Source organism: Colletotrichum higginsianum, chromosome 4, assembly GCF_001672515.1.
Source record: "Colletotrichum higginsianum IMI 349063 chromosome 4, whole genome shotgun sequence".
NCBI classification, from domain to species: domain Eukaryota; kingdom Fungi; phylum Ascomycota; class Sordariomycetes; order Glomerellales; family Glomerellaceae; genus Colletotrichum; species Colletotrichum higginsianum.
The window spans coordinates 3,239,656-3,257,299 of record NC_030957.1 but is presented as its reverse complement, the minus strand read 5'-3'; the positions used below and the strand labels follow the sequence as shown (position 1 = coordinate 3,257,299).

The 17,644-nt window shown below is 58.3% G+C and overlaps 9 protein-coding genes across 9 annotated transcripts; 5 read left to right on the top strand and 4 right to left on the bottom strand.

The window, feature by feature from the left end:
• Positions 1–146: 146 nt before the first annotated feature.
• On the bottom strand, positions 147–590 carry CH63R_06293 (uncharacterized protein; the record flags this gene model as incomplete). Its single annotated transcript, XM_018301268.1, has 1 exon — positions 147–590. The coding sequence occupies one exon, from the start codon at positions 588–590 to the stop codon at positions 147–149; it is 444 nt and encodes a 147-aa protein (XP_018159118.1).
• A 1,012-nt stretch (positions 591–1,602) lies between these two features.
• Positions 1,603–3,235, top strand: CH63R_06292 (Arginase family protein; the record flags this gene model as incomplete). Its single annotated transcript, XM_018301267.1, has 8 exons — positions 1,603–1,875; positions 1,907–2,064; positions 2,097–2,199; positions 2,252–2,405; positions 2,459–2,572; positions 2,619–2,674; positions 2,729–2,954; positions 3,012–3,235. 8 exons carry the CDS (start codon positions 1,603–1,605, stop codon positions 3,233–3,235), a joined length of 1,308 nt encoding a protein of 435 aa, XP_018159117.1.
• A 644-nt stretch (positions 3,236–3,879) lies between these two features.
• On the top strand, positions 3,880–5,628 carry CH63R_06291 (uncharacterized protein; the record flags this gene model as incomplete). The annotated part of the gene is made up of 1 exon (XM_018301266.1): positions 3,880–5,628. One exon carries the CDS (start codon positions 3,880–3,882, stop codon positions 5,626–5,628), a length of 1,749 nt encoding a protein of 582 aa, XP_018159116.1.
• Positions 5,629–5,889: 261 nt separating this feature from the next.
• On the top strand, positions 5,890–6,999 carry CH63R_06290 (uncharacterized protein; the record flags this gene model as incomplete). The annotated part of the gene is made up of 2 exons (XM_018301265.1): positions 5,890–6,195; positions 6,256–6,999. 2 exons carry the CDS (start codon positions 5,890–5,892, stop codon positions 6,997–6,999), a joined length of 1,050 nt encoding a protein of 349 aa, XP_018159115.1.
• Positions 7,000–7,985: 986 nt separating this feature from the next.
• On the bottom strand, positions 7,986–9,684 carry CH63R_06289 (WD repeat domain-containing protein; the record flags this gene model as incomplete). The annotated part of the gene is made up of 2 exons (XM_018301264.1): positions 7,986–8,482; positions 8,586–9,684. 2 exons carry the CDS (start codon positions 9,682–9,684, stop codon positions 7,986–7,988), a joined length of 1,596 nt encoding a protein of 531 aa, XP_018159114.1.
• A 1,009-nt stretch (positions 9,685–10,693) lies between these two features.
• On the bottom strand, positions 10,694–11,498 carry CH63R_06288 (ER-derived vesicles protein ERV14; the record flags this gene model as incomplete). The annotated part of the gene is made up of 4 exons (XM_018301263.1): positions 10,694–10,786; positions 10,843–10,909; positions 10,967–11,122; positions 11,398–11,498. The coding sequence occupies 4 exons, from the start codon at positions 11,496–11,498 to the stop codon at positions 10,694–10,696; spliced, it is 417 nt and encodes a 138-aa protein (XP_018159113.1).
• A 708-nt stretch (positions 11,499–12,206) lies between these two features.
• On the top strand, positions 12,207–12,466 carry CH63R_06287 (uncharacterized protein; the record flags this gene model as incomplete). Its single annotated transcript, XM_018301262.1, has 2 exons — positions 12,207–12,314; positions 12,350–12,466. 2 exons carry the CDS (start codon positions 12,207–12,209, stop codon positions 12,464–12,466), a joined length of 225 nt encoding a protein of 74 aa, XP_018159112.1.
• Positions 12,467–13,268: 802 nt separating this feature from the next.
• On the bottom strand, positions 13,269–14,726 carry CH63R_06286 (methionine aminopeptidase; the record flags this gene model as incomplete). The annotated part of the gene is made up of 4 exons (XM_018301261.1): positions 13,269–13,390; positions 13,468–14,014; positions 14,113–14,514; positions 14,586–14,726. The coding sequence occupies 4 exons, from the start codon at positions 14,724–14,726 to the stop codon at positions 13,269–13,271; spliced, it is 1,212 nt and encodes a 403-aa protein (XP_018159111.1).
• A 777-nt stretch (positions 14,727–15,503) lies between these two features.
• Positions 15,504–17,459, top strand: CH63R_06285 (Kynurenine 3-monooxygenase; the record flags this gene model as incomplete). The annotated part of the gene is made up of 4 exons (XM_018301260.1): positions 15,504–15,615; positions 15,926–16,143; positions 16,206–16,625; positions 16,680–17,459. 4 exons carry the CDS (start codon positions 15,504–15,506, stop codon positions 17,457–17,459), a joined length of 1,530 nt encoding a protein of 509 aa, XP_018159110.1.
• Positions 17,460–17,644: the final 185 nt, after the last annotated feature.

The following is a 17,644-nucleotide window of genomic DNA, read 5'->3' as shown; positions in this document are numbered from 1 at the left end:
GAGTTAAGACCACGATCAGAGCACCAATGCAGGCAAGATGTCTGTCAACTCTTTGGTTAGCATCACTAAGACCGACCGTGAGGCGTGGAAAGCCGGCTGGGGGATGTTCACCTTCCCCTCAGGCGCCATAGGAGACACAGGCTTCCCTAGAGCCCGCGCGAAGCCTCGTCGTAGATCTTGAAGTCCTCGAGTCTGGCGCGCATGTTGTTGGTACGGCGCTGGCGTGCCTCGGAAACCCAAATCCAAGCAGCTTGGCTGATGGACGACTCGACGATGCCGCTCATGGCCACACGGACGCAGGTGAACATGGCGACAATGACGACGTCGAAATCGATACCGCCCTTGAGCTGTGGGACAACCTGCTTGTCGAATCTCCCGAAGATGATGCCGAGGACAATGGCGCCGGTGATGCAGACTGCGACTAGTCTGTACTCGTCGTTCCACCATTTGTAAATGGCCTTGTAGTCGTGATTCGGGAGTGGCCTCGGGGGGCCTTCTTCGGCCTCATCATCATCGTCGACGGCACCGTCGTGATCGCCCTGGCAGAATCGCACTCGCCTTCGGGGCTTCTGTCGAGGGCGGCGGCTCATTACCCTGGATTGGAAAATGCGTAGGTATATCTATTGTAGTGGGAGAAGTAGTTTATTCAAGTAGAGATGCTGTACATCGAGGCTAATAGGAAGAAAGGTGTCGTCGATCAGGCGTTTGCTGCCACCATACCATGACAGGGTGCGAACGAGATGCAGGGTATGGATGCGGGCGATGGTGTCGCGAGGGAGATGTTGGTGGATGTGAGTTGACTAGGGAAGAAGTCACCCGAAAACATGAATACCTGGTGGGGTAGGTAGGTATCTTATGTACCAGGTAAGCATTAGGTGTCTATCTGTTCCGGGAAGGAACGAGGCTGATTATCTTCAAGGCAAGGTCGATGTTACTTTACGTGAAGAGAGAAAGAACAGGTATCCGAAACATTCCGGTTGGCCGCCAGCTGACTCACTCCCGGTTCCTGCCATCTACGGCAAGCAGAAAGAGCAAAGCTCCCGCTTACATGCCTTGTCTACGGTGCCTACATTGCCTAGGTAGGTAGGTAGGTATTGCATAGATAGATAAGTATCCGAGTATACGTGCGACATCAAAAAGATTGGGGATAGATAACCGAGGGTGAGAGACGCAGCTTGAAGACCCGAGAGCTGCATGATCTTTGCAATCATTCCTTCATGCTTCCCAGGGCCAGCCAGGAATGGATGTTTGCTATGATGGGGTCCCTTTCCTCTCTTGATGTGGTATGGCTCCTCAAAAATGTTCTAATTGAGTGCTCATACTCGGCCTCTTCTCCCCCGACCAGCCGGCAGACAGCGGATAGGTAGGTTGGTAGGAGGTAGTAGGTAGCTTGATGTGAGATGACGTAGGATTCCAGCTCAAGCCCGGACCATCTCGGGATCCCCGATTCACACGTCCAGCTCCCCCCCGTCGCTCTGCCACACCGCCGAACTCGAGTGGTGGTGCGTTGCTGGCATGCATTCATTCCGTGACGAACCACCGAAGCAAGGCTTTCATCAAGTGATTGAAAAGGAATATTGAAGCCCTTCGGGTCCTGAAACGATGCGGTTCCTGACAGTCATTCTACTATGCCTTCCAAACACCACCGGCGCTGCTTGGAAGCTCCCCCACTCAGCATTCGGCAATGTTGAGTCTCCTCGGGGCAACCAGATACCGATCGGCCTCGAGAACGATGATGAGATTGGCACGTTCGGAGCTAGTTCGTTTGCTGGGCTGAGGACGTTTGCGAACCTCCCATTCGTGGACTGCTTCTCCGACCAAGACACCAGGGATCACAAGTACGACATTGCCATCTTCGGCGCCTCTCACGACACTGTCAGTACCGCCGTCTTTAACCACCCCCAAGTGGTTGTATGCTCATCTAAATGAATGTGGAAGACAACGACCGGCCGTCCAGGAGCGCGGTTTGGCCCTCCAGCTATACGGACAGGTAGCCAACGGAAGGGCCCTGGGGAATGGAGCATCTATACAGGCACGCCGCCCTCCAGGGATTGATCATGCGCAGTCCGTTTCCTAACCCGTGAAGCCATAGGTAGAAACCCATTGCAAGACTGGGCAACCGTGGTGGACTGCGGCGATGCGCGGCTCACGTGGCTGGACAACACGGCATCGCTAAAGAGGCTCGACAAAGCCCACACCGTTGGGACCGCCCCTCGAAGCCATGCCCTGGGGGAAGGCTAACTATGAATAGGTCATCTCTGGTCGAGCAGCGGCAAACTCGAGCGTTTCGTCGACGCCAAGGATACTTACTCTGGGAGGCGACCACACCACGACCTTGTCTGCGCTTCGGTCAACCTACCGGAGATGGGGCCCTGTTGCCGTCATTCACTTCGATAGCCATATCGGTTCGTCATCTTGTCATGTTGAACCGACTGCCGATGCTGACATTTGTCCTCAGATACCTGGGACCCTGCAGTTCTCGGTAAGTTCCCCAGGGGTGGTGTTAACTTGGGCGAGCAATATGCTGAGAAGGTCATTTTTCTTCTCCAGGAGGCGGAATATCCGAGTATGCGTAAGTAATGACCCGAGCCACACCGGCTGTTGAGTCGTCTTCCAAGCTAATTTCGTCAGAGGACTGAACCATGGGACATTCCTCCACATCGCCCACGAAGAGGTACCTATACGATTGTTCTTACGAGACACCTCTCTCAAAAGCTGACGGTTGCAGCACTTGATTTTGAACAACTCCATCCACGCCGGCATCCGGGCCCCCTTGGTCAGGCGGAAAGGCGACCTGAGAAACGACGTCCGTTGCGGGTTCGAAATCGTCACCGCCCGTGACCTGGACAAGTTTGGCGCCCATGGCGTCATCTCGAAGATTAAGGAGCGCGTCGGCGACTCCAGGGTCTACGTCAGTGTCGACATCGACGTCCTTGACCCGGCATATGCCCCAGGTAATTAGACGTTGGCAAATGAGACCGCCGACTGAACATTTTGCTGATGGTTTGCAGCCACGGGGACGGCTGAGCCGGGGGGCTGGTCGACGCGAGAGCTCCTCACCGTTCTCGACGGCCTCGAAGGGTTGTCGATAGTCGGCGCAGACGTCGTGGAGGTTGCGCCCGCGTACGACAACAACGGCGAGACCACCGTTCTGGCCGCAGCAGAGATTGCCTATTCTCTGATCGACCTTATGGTCCTGACGCCTGTCCGATCAAAGGCGGACGACGATGCTTGAAGCAGCAGGGTGTGTCTACATGCAGAGGCAGCACTGACGCAACTGGTCAAAAAGTAAGTCCGGGCTGAGAGACGACAAAGACAACATGTCAGATAGCTTACAATGCCTGACTTGGAAACTCAGTGTCTCTGTTTCTTTGTATCCCGCGGACTTCCTGCTGCGGAAACATCGTTCAACTTGAACAGGAGGCAGCAAGGTGGCAATCAAAACCATGTCTTCGACAGTCCACCCAGTGAGGCATTCTTCTTCTTCTTCGAAACTTTGGGGCAATAGAACCCTTTTGGATCATGTATCGGAAAAAGCAGAGAGACAAAGCTGTGGATAACCATGTCAACAATGGTAGTGTTTTCTCAAATGTTGAAAGACTTGAATGAACAACACGATCCAGAACACACAGCCAGGCGGGGAGAGGCATGCATACATAATGTGCTAAGGTCGAGTTTCAGGGCACAGTTTCGTTCGCCATTCCTAAGCAAAACATCTTTCTATCACTCTCCATCCACTGCTTACTCGACCACTCGAACTCACTTGCATCCATCAAGGTTAAATAGCTAAATCAACGTCTGACTGGAACCGGCGCCACCGAGCACATCAACTCAGTTTCTTATTTTTCCGTCCCGAACCCTCCTCCATCCTTCCTCGAGATGCACCCCAAAGCCAACTCCTTGTTGGACGACAAGATGGCACGCATCAAGAACCCCTCTCCCTTCAATGATGATCCGGCCAGAGACATAGCTATCGACCTAAGTGGAAGCACGCGTGGACTCATCCCCAGCATCGAGAGGGACGACGACGATGGTGACGACGAAGCCCCGCGTCTCCGACCCAAGGCACCGAAAAAGAAGAAGCTGTCCAAAAAAGCACAGGGAAAGCACCCAATTAGAAAATTGGAGGAGGAGGAGGAGGAGAAGGACAAGGAAGAGGAGGAGAACGACAAGCTCCGCAAGTACGAAGAACTCTTGACGACCCTAAAAATCAGCCTTGAAAACACCCAAGGAACGATGCGCCGCAGCATCGTCGACATGTTCCGCGCGCGCAACCACTTGAACGCGAGGGTCAACGACCTCGAGACCTACGTCGGCAGCATCGACGACGACGGCGACGACGGCGACGAGGAAGACGAAGGGCAGCAGAACCAGCGGAGCCTGGCGCAGCGGCAGGACGGCTACGAGGTGGCGCAGGACAACCTGAGCGAGCAGCAGATGGTCCTCGCCTCGCAGCAGCAGCGGCTGGACCGACGTCTCGCCGACATCGAGTACTGCCTCCACCTGAACGCGCCCGAGAGGTCACAGTCGGCTCCCCCGCGGCCCGCGGACCCGGCCGCCGGGCTGTTTCCCCCTTGGAGCGAGGGATACTGGGGCGGGAGAAGGAGCCCCAGCCGGCTTGTGGGCGTGTGGGGTCCCAGGAGCACTCGCAGCAGCCGTAGAGAAGGGGGATTGCCCGGTACCGGGAGCGGTAGCGGCGCGGCGGGCATTAACAACATGGGCGGGAATGGAGGCATACGCTCCCTTGGGCCTCCCGTGTCCGGCCCAACGTCGACTATCCCCGCGAAGAGGAAGTCCGGAGAGCTTGAAGCCGACGACGACGACGACGACGAGAACGACGAGAATGACAGACAAAAGAAGAGCGGGAAGGGAGGGAAGAAGCAGAAGAATAACAGTGGCAACAAAGTCGAAGGGGAGGACCAGGAATCTGGGCCGAAGCCGAAGGCAACGAACGCGAAGAAGTCAAAGGGGAAGGACAAGGCAAAGACCACTGGTACCGCAAAGCCTGCGCCCAAGATCCTGCTCAAGGTCAGCGAATACCAGAGAGCCAAAGACCAGGAACGCGGGGAGGGCGAGAAGGAGGATCATCGAACAGGAAAAGCGAGACCTGAGGTTGTTTTGCCCAAGAACGAGAAGCGAAAGGCGGAGGACGATGGAGACGAGGAGGAGAAGGCGCCCCGACGGAACAGGGCAAATACGAGGTCACAGACTGGCACCAAGAACGACAAGGGCGCCACCACGGCCGCCGCTCCCCAGGCTACATCAGAGTCGACGTCGTCAAAGACGACTTCCGAGGCGCCGCCCAACACCGATTCCAAGACCGCTCCCAAGACCGCTCCCAAGATCATCCTCAAGAGGCGGAGAGGAGACGACACAGACCCCGACGACAACGACGACGACGAGGACGACCAGGAGCCGGAGAAGAAGAAAGCAAAGGTCGCACCCAAGAAGACCAAGGCGGCGGCGGTGCCCAAGAAGACGACCAAGAAAAAGGCCGCCTCCAAGTCGAAGACTCGGCCGAGCAGCCAGGGGGCGCCTCCGGCCCCTGCAGGTCTTGCTCCTGTCGCGCCCCTGGCCCAGCCTACGGACAGGCTTCCCCCGCCCGACGAGGACGAGTTCGACTACTGAACAGCGGAAGGGCGTGTCTAGGTCTAACCATCGAGAGGCGACCACGGCGGGGGCCACTTCAGGATCGGGCGGCGAAAGCAGCAGCTCGTCCAAGGTTCACCGTTGAGACAACACACACAGCATCCAGATAGACTGTATTAAGAACGTTTCATAGAAACGGGGGTGTTTCCGGCATCATGAACGCGAAACATAGACATGCCATTGCTAAAAAATTAAGTAAATAAAAACCCCTAACCCAGAGTCCCCGTGAATGTGAACCAAATGCATCGTCTAATCCACATCATCCGATCCCCTACCACCACCACCACCACCACCGCCCGCCCTCACGAGCCCAAACACGCCATCCAGACACCCCAAGACGCCCTTCCAGACGCCTTCCCGCCACAGGACCCCCAAGAGGCCGCCCACGCCCTCGTCCCTGGGCGCAAACGACCCCCAGACGCCCCTCGCGGACCCGGTGCCCCGGATATACGCCCTCGAATACACAGCCCTCGCGTGTCCCGCACCCGACACGTACGGCGCCGACAACAGCGCCGCCCCGGCACCCATCCCGAGGATGTCGCGCATGTATACCGGCGTCGGCGGGTCCACGAGCGGCAACGGCCTCGCCCCGGCGGCCTCGGGTAGGGGGTGGTGATACCCGAACTCGGCCCACCGTCTCCGCCCCTGCCTCCTCCCCCTCCCCGCGACGGCCTCGCCAGCCCTCTTCCGCCCCGGCGGCGCCGCGGCGGCCCTCTGCTCTCCCCACCGCGCCCCCTCGAGGACGAAGTAGCCCCCGCTCTCGACCCCCCACACGTCCCACCCGAATGCCGTCCCCGACCCCATCGACCGTCGGCCCCACCCGCCCCACCCGCCGGACCTCGCCCCGGCGTCCCGCCTCGAAGTCCTCGGGAGCCGGGGATACGGCGGCCCGCGGCCCCTCACGTCCAACCAGGAGTCGCCGTACCACTCCGCGTCCCCGTCCCGCCGCGAGCGCTCGAGCGTCGTCGTGTACGTCGTCGCGCAGGTCGAGGACGAGTACGTCGACATCCACGAGGGCGAGGGCGCGTACGCCGCCGAGAGCCCGTTCTTCTGCGCCGTCGTCCCCAGCGCGGACTCGGCCTCGAACCCGTCGTCCGAGATAGGCGGCTGCTGGAACACGACCTCTGGGATCGTGGCCTCGGGCGTTGTCGTCTCGAGGCGGTTCGCCGTCGCTGGCGCCGGGGAGGTGGCGGGTTCGGGAAAGCAGACGAGTTCGAGAGACGAACTCCGCAACCGCCTCAGTGGCGCATGGCTCTGTTGTTGCTGCTGTTGGCGCTGCCTCTCCCTGCACCGCCTGCACAGCCGGTCTCTGTATCTACACTTGGCGCAGGGGATCGCGAGGTCCGGTGAGCACGAGCTCTCGACGTCCGTCTCGTCGCCGTTGTTGTCATCGTCATCGTCGTCGCTGATATCCGCGTCCTCCGCGTCAGGGAAGACGTCCCAGTATGCCGAGTCCATGATTTGTTTGTTGATTGAGTAGAAAACAACACCCCCCCGCGGCACGCTAGTTCAACACACCAGAGAAGTGGTGATGATCGAGCAGAGAAGAATGAGGGGTGGACAGGTCGACGCGCCTAGATATCTACAGGCACGAATGAGGAAATCCAGTCCGAACCATGTGATGTCCTGGAATTTTTCCTTCCGTCACGTACGATGCGAGAGTGAACGCAGTGAGACACGCATTGCATTAGGACGCAAAATAAAATAAAACAGTTGGGGTAGCAATGTAAGCGGCCACATTGGAACTCGTTCCCGTCCGGCTAGACCCCAATCCCCCCCTCCCCCTGGTTCCCCCGGCTTTGGCCGTAGGCAGATCGGTTGGGCCAAAGCCAACTAACCCGTGGGAATGGCGCACACTAATGCCCGTACCAAGCCGCATTGTGACTGGCGTGTTCGGATGCCTTCGATGCATGTACCTCAAGGCGATGTCCCCCCCCCCCCCCAGGGGTGTCTGTGAAGGTGTGGTCGTGTCTTGCTTGGCAAGGTATTTCTCCGGGTTGCCGAATTTAGACAAGCCTTGATTCTCGAGAGCATTACTGAACTCCTTCGGTGATACGGCGTCTGCAGGCTTGGGAGTCTCTCGAGAGAGCGGTGAGATCGGCCATCGTTGAGTGATGGATACATCGTGACGGATGAGTGAGTTTCCACCCTGCATTTGGTGTACATATCCCGGGCACAGGCGGCGGGAGTCATGGCAAAGATAATCAGATAGATCAACAAGCCGGGAGCATCAGGCTCCGGACAACACCATTTTGATTCCCGTTCCCAACGCCAAGCAATGCACTCCATACAATACAACAAGCCTCCCCAAACCACCTGATGATCAACGACAAAAATCAGTCCCAGTACCGGATGTCACCCTCGGCGCCGGCCGACGCGAACTTGCTCGTCTCCTGCGGGTGCCACGCGACGCAGGTGACGGCCTGGTCGCCGGCCTTGAGCTTGTGGTACATCTTGCACGTCTTCCAGTCCCAGAAGCACACGAACCCCTGCGTGTCGCCGCTGGCCAGAAACTGCCCGTCCGGGCTCACGCTGACGTCGATGGCCGTGCCGGCGTTGTTGTGGCCCCGGTACGACTTCTTGCGGTTCTGCCGGAACTTGTCGTTGGCCCCGTACACGACGATCTGGTTGTCCGACGACTGGAAGGCCACGTACTTGCCGCTCGGGTGCGGCGCCGCCCGCGTCATCGGGTACATGTAGGGCTCGGCGATGTACTTGATGGGGACTGGGATGTTGTAGTCCCACGCGCGCAGCGACTTGTCGTCGGACGTCGTCATGAAGCGCCGGCCCTCGTCGACAAAGGTGATAGTGTTGATGGCTGCGAGATGGTGGTCTATCGAATGTTAGCATCTGGAAGGGGGAGAGAGAGAGAAAGAGAAAGGGAGAGGAAGGTAGAGGAGTATCGTGGGAGAAAAAGGAAGAGGTCGATGACGCACCGTATTCCTGCACAATCTCGTTGCCGGCGCGCGTGTCCCACTGCACAATCTTCTTGTCCGACATGCCGGCGACGAACTCGTGGGCGTGCTCGGGCGACGGGTTGAAGCGCACGACGTGGGGCGTCTTGCCGGTCGAGAAGCGGCTCAGGCACGTGCCCGTCTCCGTGTCCCACAGCTTGATCTGCCGGTCGAAGCTGGCCGACAGGAACTGCGTGCCGGTGTTGTTGAACGTCGCGTCCGAGACGGCCTTGGCGTGGCCCGAGTAGGTGCGCAGCAGGCCGCGGTCGTGGTAGACGTCCCAGATCTTGACGGTCGAGTCGGCCGACGCCGACAGTAGCAGGTGGCCCGACGCCGGGAAGAAGCGCAGCGCCGTGACGGCTTTCGTGTGGCCGCGCCACGTATGGATCTGCTTCTTGGGGATGTAGTTGGTGAAGCTGCCGGGCTCCTTGCGCAGATCGACGTCGAGGTCTTGCGGCACGTGCATGTAGGTGCGGCCCTGGTAGTCTGTCTCCTCTGCGCCGTGGAACGTCGTCGTCTCCTCGCCCATCTCCTCGACCTCCTTCCGCCTAGCCAGCGCCGCCTCGGGGGCGCGCAGCACGGTGCCGCTCTCAACGACGTCGTCGTCCTCCGGATCCGTCACCTCCTCGTACTCCTCGTCGCTTGCCAGCTCGTCGCCTTCCCGCACGACCTCGTACTCGTCGCGCCTGTACCGCGCCCAGGGCCCGACGTAGGCGCCATCACCCTCGACCACGGTGGCGTCGCCCTTGCCCTCGCGCGCCGAGCGGATGCGCGCGTTCTCCTCCTTGACAGCAGCGCCCGTCTGGTACTCGCGCTCCGGGCCGCCTTTCCTCTCGATGGCGCGGTGTTTGCTGCGGAAGGTGTGTTCCGAGATGTACGTCTCCTCGGCCATTCCTGTGAGCACATTCTTGCGCTTCAGAGTAACCGTCTCGTCCTTGAAGGGATTCGCGGGGCCGACTTTGGGGCGAGCGAGATCCTCGCCCGTGTAGGGGACGACGGCGTGGTCGGGCTCTGCTTCTTGCCGCACGATGAGCGCATCCTGCGGCGCCATGTTGGGCGGGTACTCTCCGAAGCCCGACATCCTGGATGTTGTCGTCTGTAGCGAGGGAGTTGGCAACGCAGGGACCAAGGGGTAGGTAGGTGTCGTATGCCGCCGTGGAAGTTGACTCTTGGTGATCGCGATGGTGCTTGTCACAGAGTCGCGACTGCAAATGTCTGTATCACGTGATCTGATGTCAGGATCGACATCCCCTGTACGTACCCTCGCCTGGTGCTCTGTAGCTGTAGTGGGCAAAGTGCCTACTTACAGCGGGTGGGCACTGGCAGCAGCAACACCACCACTCACCAAATTGGAAGCTCTGCCGAGGTACGGCACTGCTATGCAGTTTGCAGCTCAGAAAGGAAGCTCGCAGAACACAGAACACAGCTTTGGCCACCAAACATGATCAATGAGCCATGCTAGAACCTCGTCGGTGATCTTGCAACGAATTTGACCGTAGCCATAAGTCACGACGGCGAGAGAAACAATAAGAACAACCTCGTCTATGGTGCTATTCACACATGATACATCTGTCATTACTCAATTATCGCAGCCCACCGCTCCCAGAACCAGCCGGCCTGGCAGCAATATCAAGCTTAAAAAAACCAAGGTATTGGCCTTTTCGCATCGTAAACCCGCTCCGCCGTCTCGTTCTCTTCGTTTCCGTTCCTTCGTACCGCCTCCCGTCGTGTCATGGTTGCTTTCCCATTCTTCATCATCATCAGATTCCAAACAGAGACACCGAAAAACCTCTTGCCCGTGGTTCGGGGGAAGGGGGACCGAAAACGAATCAGCGCCACATCCCCCTAAGTCAACCGACCAAACCAAGCACCCCGCATTCTGGTATCATGGCAGCACTCTTTGCCTCCCCAACCCCATGTCTAGTATTTGCCCGCCCCTGGGCCCTCAGGTTGTCTAGCCCCCGTGAGTGCACCGTCCTAGAGAGTGAAAGCTTCGGCGCCCAGTCGGTTTTTCTTCTTGTCCACGTGGCATGGTGATGTATATACTCGAGTTCCGTCCCGTTGTTGCGCGCAGGGATGGCATCTAGCGATTAGGACGACTCGTCGCGGATGAGGGCGACAATCATGCTGTAGAGGTAGAAGAAGAACATGATGAGGTGGAAGCCGAGCTTGACAAAGGATTCCTGCGCACGCGTTAGCTACGGTGAGCCGTGAGTCGGGAACAGGCAGTCGTCGTTACCTTCTTGTGCACGTTCAGCTTGCGGAAGATCTCGGTGGCATCCAGCAAGTGGGTGTTGTCGAAGATCCTAGGTCACGGTCAGCATCCGCTCTTGTGGCAGTGGGTTGGCTGGGGGTGAAGCTACTTCTTGATGTTGTAGGCGAGGAGCGGCAGGTTCAGGATAAGCGGCACCCAGTATCCGTTGATCAGGAACATAAAGGTGAGGAATCCATGGACGGCAGCTTCGGGGATGATGTACGTGTTGAGGCGGTTGCAGAGGTCAATGGGGTTGATGTAGTCGCTGCAGAGACGTCCGTTAGCATCAATCTCATCACGGACATGGAGCTCATGGGACGACGAGCACGGGCAACCCGCGGCAGCGGCACCAGCGGCGGCAGCACCAGCGGCATCGCCAAAAAAACAACCATAAAAAGACAGACAGCTCAGCTGAGCACGTCTGAGCACGAGAAAGCCGGTGTGCATTGTGCTTGCTGCAGGCGAGCTGGACACGGTGCGGTGCAGCCCTGCACGGGACAGGACCATGAGCAGGAGCAGGACGAGGAAGAGAATACATACCATTCCAGATCGCTGTACATGATGGTGAAGAAGACCTGCAGGAACAGGTTGACGGCGTTGACCAACACCGCGAAGAGGAACAACCATGCTTCGCCTGACATTTTAACGGCGGTGGCAGCGAGCTGCGCGAACTCGTTCTGTCGAGAGGGTTTTCGGGTGGAGTTGAACTAGAGAGTTGCGACAGCAGCACACGAGGAGAGTGATGTTATTGCTGTTGCTGTTGTCGGTTGAGGGGGGCTAGGGTTCGCGAGGCTGCGTTTGGTGCTCGAGTCTGGGAGTATGTGCGGCGAGGCGCGGACTGGATGGAATGCCTCGACGTCACTGGGGTGATGTAAGGTCGGAGGAAGGTGAGCGTGGCTAGCTGCTAGATTATCTGTTGTTGTAGTTGAGGAGGTTGTGTTGAAAAGTTGGGAGCTTGGAGCAAGACGACACGTGCAGAAAATTTCCACTGGTGGTCGATCGATAGGGCCTTGAGCAGTGCGAGAAGGTGGGTGAGGAGAGAGGGAGAGAGGACACAGAGAGAGAAAGATGTGTGCAGCGGTGGTGGTGATGTTGAGTCGTGGTTCCAGTCCGGTGCGGGAGGCTCGTTGGTTTCTTGGTCTTTGGGGGGTACGTAGCGCAAGCGGTCGCGGCTTTAGCGAGTCCACCTCAGGTCGTGGAAAATCGGGAGGGTGGGTTACGGGGCTTTACACCACTGATGATGAAATCCTCCTCCCGCCGCCGTCCAACAGCGCCGCAATCCCTCTCGCCGCCGCCCCCCGTCCAATCCCCCTCTCTCCCCTCCACTCCTCCCCCCGTCTCTGCCAACGATGTCCACCGTCACCGGTGTCCCAGCCAGTCAGGCGCTGTGCCCGGGGTTCTGGGAGACCCTGAAGGGTTTAGTGCAGGCCCGTCTATTCCCACTTGGACGGTGCGAGGTACGTATTCTCTCTTGCTCCATGACCGTCCCCAGCAAGAGTTTTATCGCGCTCCGGTTGGCGAGTCCCATCATGTTTCTTCCCTGGTTCGCATCTCCAAGTCCAGACCCCATTACCTCAGCCACACTGCGCACTCAATGGCACATGCGTGAGGGCTGAGTGGAGCGAGAGGGTGAGAGGGCAAACAAAACAGCCCTGAACCCGCCTATGGGCCCTTTTTTTCGCCCGGGGGTTCCTCGATGCCAGAACCCGGCTGTCAACTGTCAGGCCGCTATTGAGGCTCCGAGCCCGCATCCGTCGCTCTCTCATTGCTCGGGGTGGCTGGGGGGCTGGATCCGTTTCCATCTTCTAACGACTTCCAACGGTTTCAACGAATGCCAGCAGTGCAGTCCGATCCGAGTACGGATTAACGCACACGCTTGGTACAGATAATCGCCTCCATGCCACATGCAAAATGTGTTCAAAGTTGACATGAACGCTGCTTGCTCGGATGACGAAGCCCCCCTTTCTTCGCAGGCACATGTCGGCAACGCGCGCGACTCGGGATGCCCCCGGCTCTCTTCTTTCACCTCTTCTGACAGCCGTCACGCCTCGCCTCCCTTCCGATCTGCAGACTGCAAGGGACAGGGTACCCTCAGATCAACCCCCCAAATGGCCCTCCTCGAGCGAAAAGCCTCACGTGGCCCCTGCTGACATGTTGGGATTCTAATGTGCTGATATTCGACGGCCGTCTCGTCTTCAGCCATGCTAAGCCGAGTCTCCCCTTCCTCGCCCGATTCAACCAATGCACGTCCGTTATGCTCGAGCAACGCCTGCTCATTCATTGACTGCATTTCTGACCTGTGCTCGCCCAATGAATTCGCAACTGCCCGTGAACTTTTTCCTTCCTTCTTCATAAACTCGACGACGCTTACCTCTCACCTAATGCCCTGTCTTTCATGTAAATTTCATCCTTTATGCCGTGGTGCCGTTCGTCTCGCCGTTGGCGCCGGGCATGGGGATCTTGCCGCCTGGCGAGTTGGCGGTCCTCGCCGTGAGGACCTCGACTCCGTCCTCCGTCACGAGAAGAGTGTGCTCTGCGGATTGGTGTCAGCCCGTCGGTCAAATTATCGCAACCGGTGCGTTCTCAACGGAACAAAAGGATGCCACTTACCAAACTGCGCAGTCTTCTTGCCGTCAATCGTCGTGCTGGTCCAGTTGTCGGGCCACGTGACGTCGCGGTACTTGCCGAGAGCGATCATCGGCTCGATGGTGAAGGTCATGCCAGGCTTGCACTCTCCAACCGTCTTGTTCTTGGCGTAGTGCGGGACGTTGGGGGGGCAGTGGAACAGCGAGTTGATGCCGTGGCCGCAGTACGTACGGATGACGCTGCAGTTCCTCTCCTTGGCCAGCTTCTCGATGATGTTGCCGAACTCGCGGATGAGTGTTCCGGGCTTGACGGCGGCGATGGCCGCGTCGAGGCAGTCGCGCGCCGCCTCGACGACTCTGACAGAGTCAGGGTCCGCCTTGGCACGGTCGCCAACGTAGTACGTCTCGTTCAGGTCGCCGTGGTAACCTTCAAAGTAAAGCGTAACGTCGATGTTGAGAATGTCGCCGTCCAGAAGGACCCGCTGGTCGGGGATTCCATGGCAAATGACTTCGTTCAGCGATGTGCATACCGACTTGGGGAAGTGGTTGTAATTCAGGGGAGAGGGGTACGCCTGCGGGTTCGTTCTCGTCAGCTTGTTCATCACCCCAGCCCAGCGCAAACACGCGCGCACACACGCAGCATAGCCTGGCGCAGCATAGCAAAACTCACATTACGCTCGATGCAAGCGTTGTGCACAATCTCGTCAATGTGGTCGGTCGTGATACCGGGCTTGACGGCGGCGGCAGCAATGTCGAGGACCTCACGCGCCAGGCGACAGACCTTGCGCATGCCGGCGATGCCCTTGGCGTCGAGAACGTCGATCTTGTTCCGGTTGAGGATGCTCCGGGGGTACTTGGGAATGCCATCTTTCCACCAGTCCGGGTGGGGGATGTGCTTGGGGACGACACGGCGCTCCGAGAGAGGGTAGACGGGGCGCAGGGGACCGGTGAAAGGGTACGTCGGGAACGGGTTGAAGACACCTGTCTCTGGATCTGGTTTAGATACGACCTTGGGCGGGAGGACATGGTGCAAAATACTCGTTTCTGTCTTGTGCATCGACTTGTGGTTGCCCTGCGAGGGAGGATCAGTAGCTGTCGCCATGGCGCCCGTGGCAGTTGCACGGCGGTATGGTCATCGCTTACCCAGTTCTTCTTGAAGCAATCCTGCGAACAGAAGAAGCTGTCCTTGACACCCAGCTTCAAGCATGTCGGGCATTGCAGGGTGCCGGCGTCGTTCGGGCAGTCGACGCCGAGGCACTTCTTCTTCGCAGGAGGCTCGGTCATGATGGCGGTTGCTTCGTTGGTGGAGGGGTAGGTAGTTTCGTTGGGTATGTTGTGGCTGAGAAGGTCAACCTCGGGGTGTTCGACGCGATGAAGGTAATGTATGATAGAAAGAGACCCTGGCAAATGGGGAAAGGCAGGGCTCAGATAGACGAGGCGACGAGGCGACGATGCAGGTACCTGAAATCACGCCCTAAAGTTGACAATGGGTAGTGCGGCAAAGTGACCTGACCTGAGAGGAAGAAATATTTGTGGTTGCTGTGATAGGCGCTTTGGCGCGGTGCTCCCCCCCGCTGCGCTGCGACACACCAAGGGACTTTTTCAAGCGGGCGAGCTCAAAAGTCGATGCGCAGATAAGATAAGGCAGCATGCAGAAGGATATCGATAAGATGCGCTGGATCATCCACTATCGATAAGCGAAGGCATGTTTGTAAGCCAAGCCAGTCAAATATGTCTGTATCCGTCCCAGTGTGTGTCCAGCTCGGAGCTGCCTTTGTCGGGCCTTCCGGGGTATTGCCGCGAGCCGAACACCAACAGCACCGACATGCGCCGCTCTCCGCTCCATGCGCAAAAAGTCGTTGACGCCTGCTTCGCCCTCTCATCCGGCCGAACTGACCCGCCAGAGGTCGAACCATCATGCGAGACGAGGCCTTCTCACGCCACTGTGCAAACCTTCACCCGACTCCATTCCGGCTGCGTTTGTAATCGAGCCCAAGAAGAGAGCGAGAGAAAGAGAGAAAACGACGGGACACCCTTTTTTTTTGGCCCTCAGCAACAATAATGGCCAAGAACCAGAAAGTCGTCGTTGTCGGCGCCGGCCCCGTCGGCTCATTGGCTGCGCTGTACGCTGCGCAGCGCGGGTACGATGTCGAGATTTACGAGTTGAGAGCGGGTGAGTCGCGTGTTGCTTTTCCCTCAAATTTCCCAAGCCGCATGCACCTGTTTTCAGGGTTGGGCAGATCTCATGGATCCCAACTGCAAGATGCCCCACCAATTGTGCTGCACACCAAGGTGTCGGGATGGGATGGGATGGGATCCCGTTGATGGATGCGAATTGCAGCGTTGTCTTTGGCCGAGCAGCTGTTGGTTGGCCCTGGCAACTATGACGCTGGTTGAGTAGATCTTGAAAGCAACTGCCCATCCGCAACTCTCTTTATTCTCTTCCGGCGGCGTTCTAGGCTAGCGGGACTGACACCATGTAGACCTGCGAGATCCTTCCACGACACTCTTGAACTTCACCCGGTCCATTAACCTGGCGCTCTCGGAGCGAGGCATCAACGCCATGCGCAATGCTGGCCAACCAAAGTTACTGGAACATGTCTTTGGCGCCACGATCCCCATGCGGGGGCGCATGATCCACGGCAGAACCCCGAAAGGTGATCTGTACGAAGCCGCCCAGGACTATGACGTCCACGGTCGGGTGAGAACCCATTTACCAGTACAGGCCTATGCTGTATGAAGCATGCTGACGGATGACCCCAGGCCATCTACGCCGTGGACCGTGCCGGCCTGAACAAGCGCATGCTTGACATTCTCGAGGAGATGCCCAACGTCAAGTTCTTCTTCAGCCACAAGCTCACCGGCGCCGACTTCAGGAGATGCAAGGCCTGGTTCGAGGTCATGACCTCTGATTCCGCCACCGGTCGTGCCAGAGAGATTGAGATTGACTTCGATTTGATGATAGGCGCCGATGGCGCCCACTCGGCCGTCAGGTACCATATGATGAAGTTTGCTCGGATGAATTACAAGCAGGAGTACATCGACACTCTGTGGTGCGAATTTCAGATCAAGCCCGCAAGACCGCCTTCGGCAGACGCCAAAGCCCCCCATTTCCGAATCTCACCAAACCACCTCCACATCTGGCCCGGTAAAAACTTCATGTTCATTGCTATCCCCAGCGATGTGAGAGCGCCCCGATCCCATGCCCCCAGCACAGAGCCAGCTAACAGCTCACAGGACGGGTCCTTCACATGCACACTGTTTTTGCCCAGCGAGCAAACCGCTGCACTGGAAAACAACCCTTCGAGCCTGCCCGCCTTCTTCGACAAGCACTTCCCCGGTGTCACGAATCTCATTCCGGCCGACGACCTGATCGCCTCGTTCAAGCAGAACCCGCATCTGCCGCTGATCAGCATCAAATGCAGCCCGTACCACTACGATGCCTCCGCTGTCCTCCTTGGCGACGCCGCCCACGCCATGGTCCCCTTCTACGGCCAGGGCATGAATGCAGGCCTGGAAGATGTCCGGATCCTCTTTTCCATCCTGGACAAGCACTGCCGCATGAGCGAGGTCAACGATCCCGCGGGAGAGGCCGACACCTCCGCCGCAGCAGTTCACCAAAGAGGCGTCGCACTGGCCGAGTACACGGCAAACAGGGTCCCCGACGCGCACTCCATCAACGACTTGGCGCTCCAGAACTACGTCGAGATGCGCGCCTCGGTCCTGTCTCCCCGGTACCGCCTTCGGAAGTGGCTCGAGGAGGCCATGTCCGTATACCTTCCCGGGCTGGGCTGGCAGACCAAGTACTCCCGCGTCAGCTTCGGGAACGAACGGTACTCGGAGGTCGTCGCCAAAAGCGACCACCAGGGCCAGGTGCTGGTCAAGACGTTCGAGGCGCTCGTCTGCAGTCCGCTCGTGGCCGGGGCCGTGTACGTGTGGTGGAAGCGACCGCAGGCGGTCGTGGGCGTCGTTCAGGGACTGTTACGGGCTCTGTTGCGGGCAACGGAGCGCGCTTGAGGTGTTGGTGGTGAATCCGGATACCAATAACATGTGTACTTATATGAAGATGCAAAATGCCGCCTCTGAAGGCATGATGTAGCAGCAGCAGTAGGATTTGTCCAACAACCTTGTGCTGCAATGAAGACTAATGCCAAGATGAAGACGGGGCAGCCTTGCATGCCCGAACCACTCGAAAAGATCGC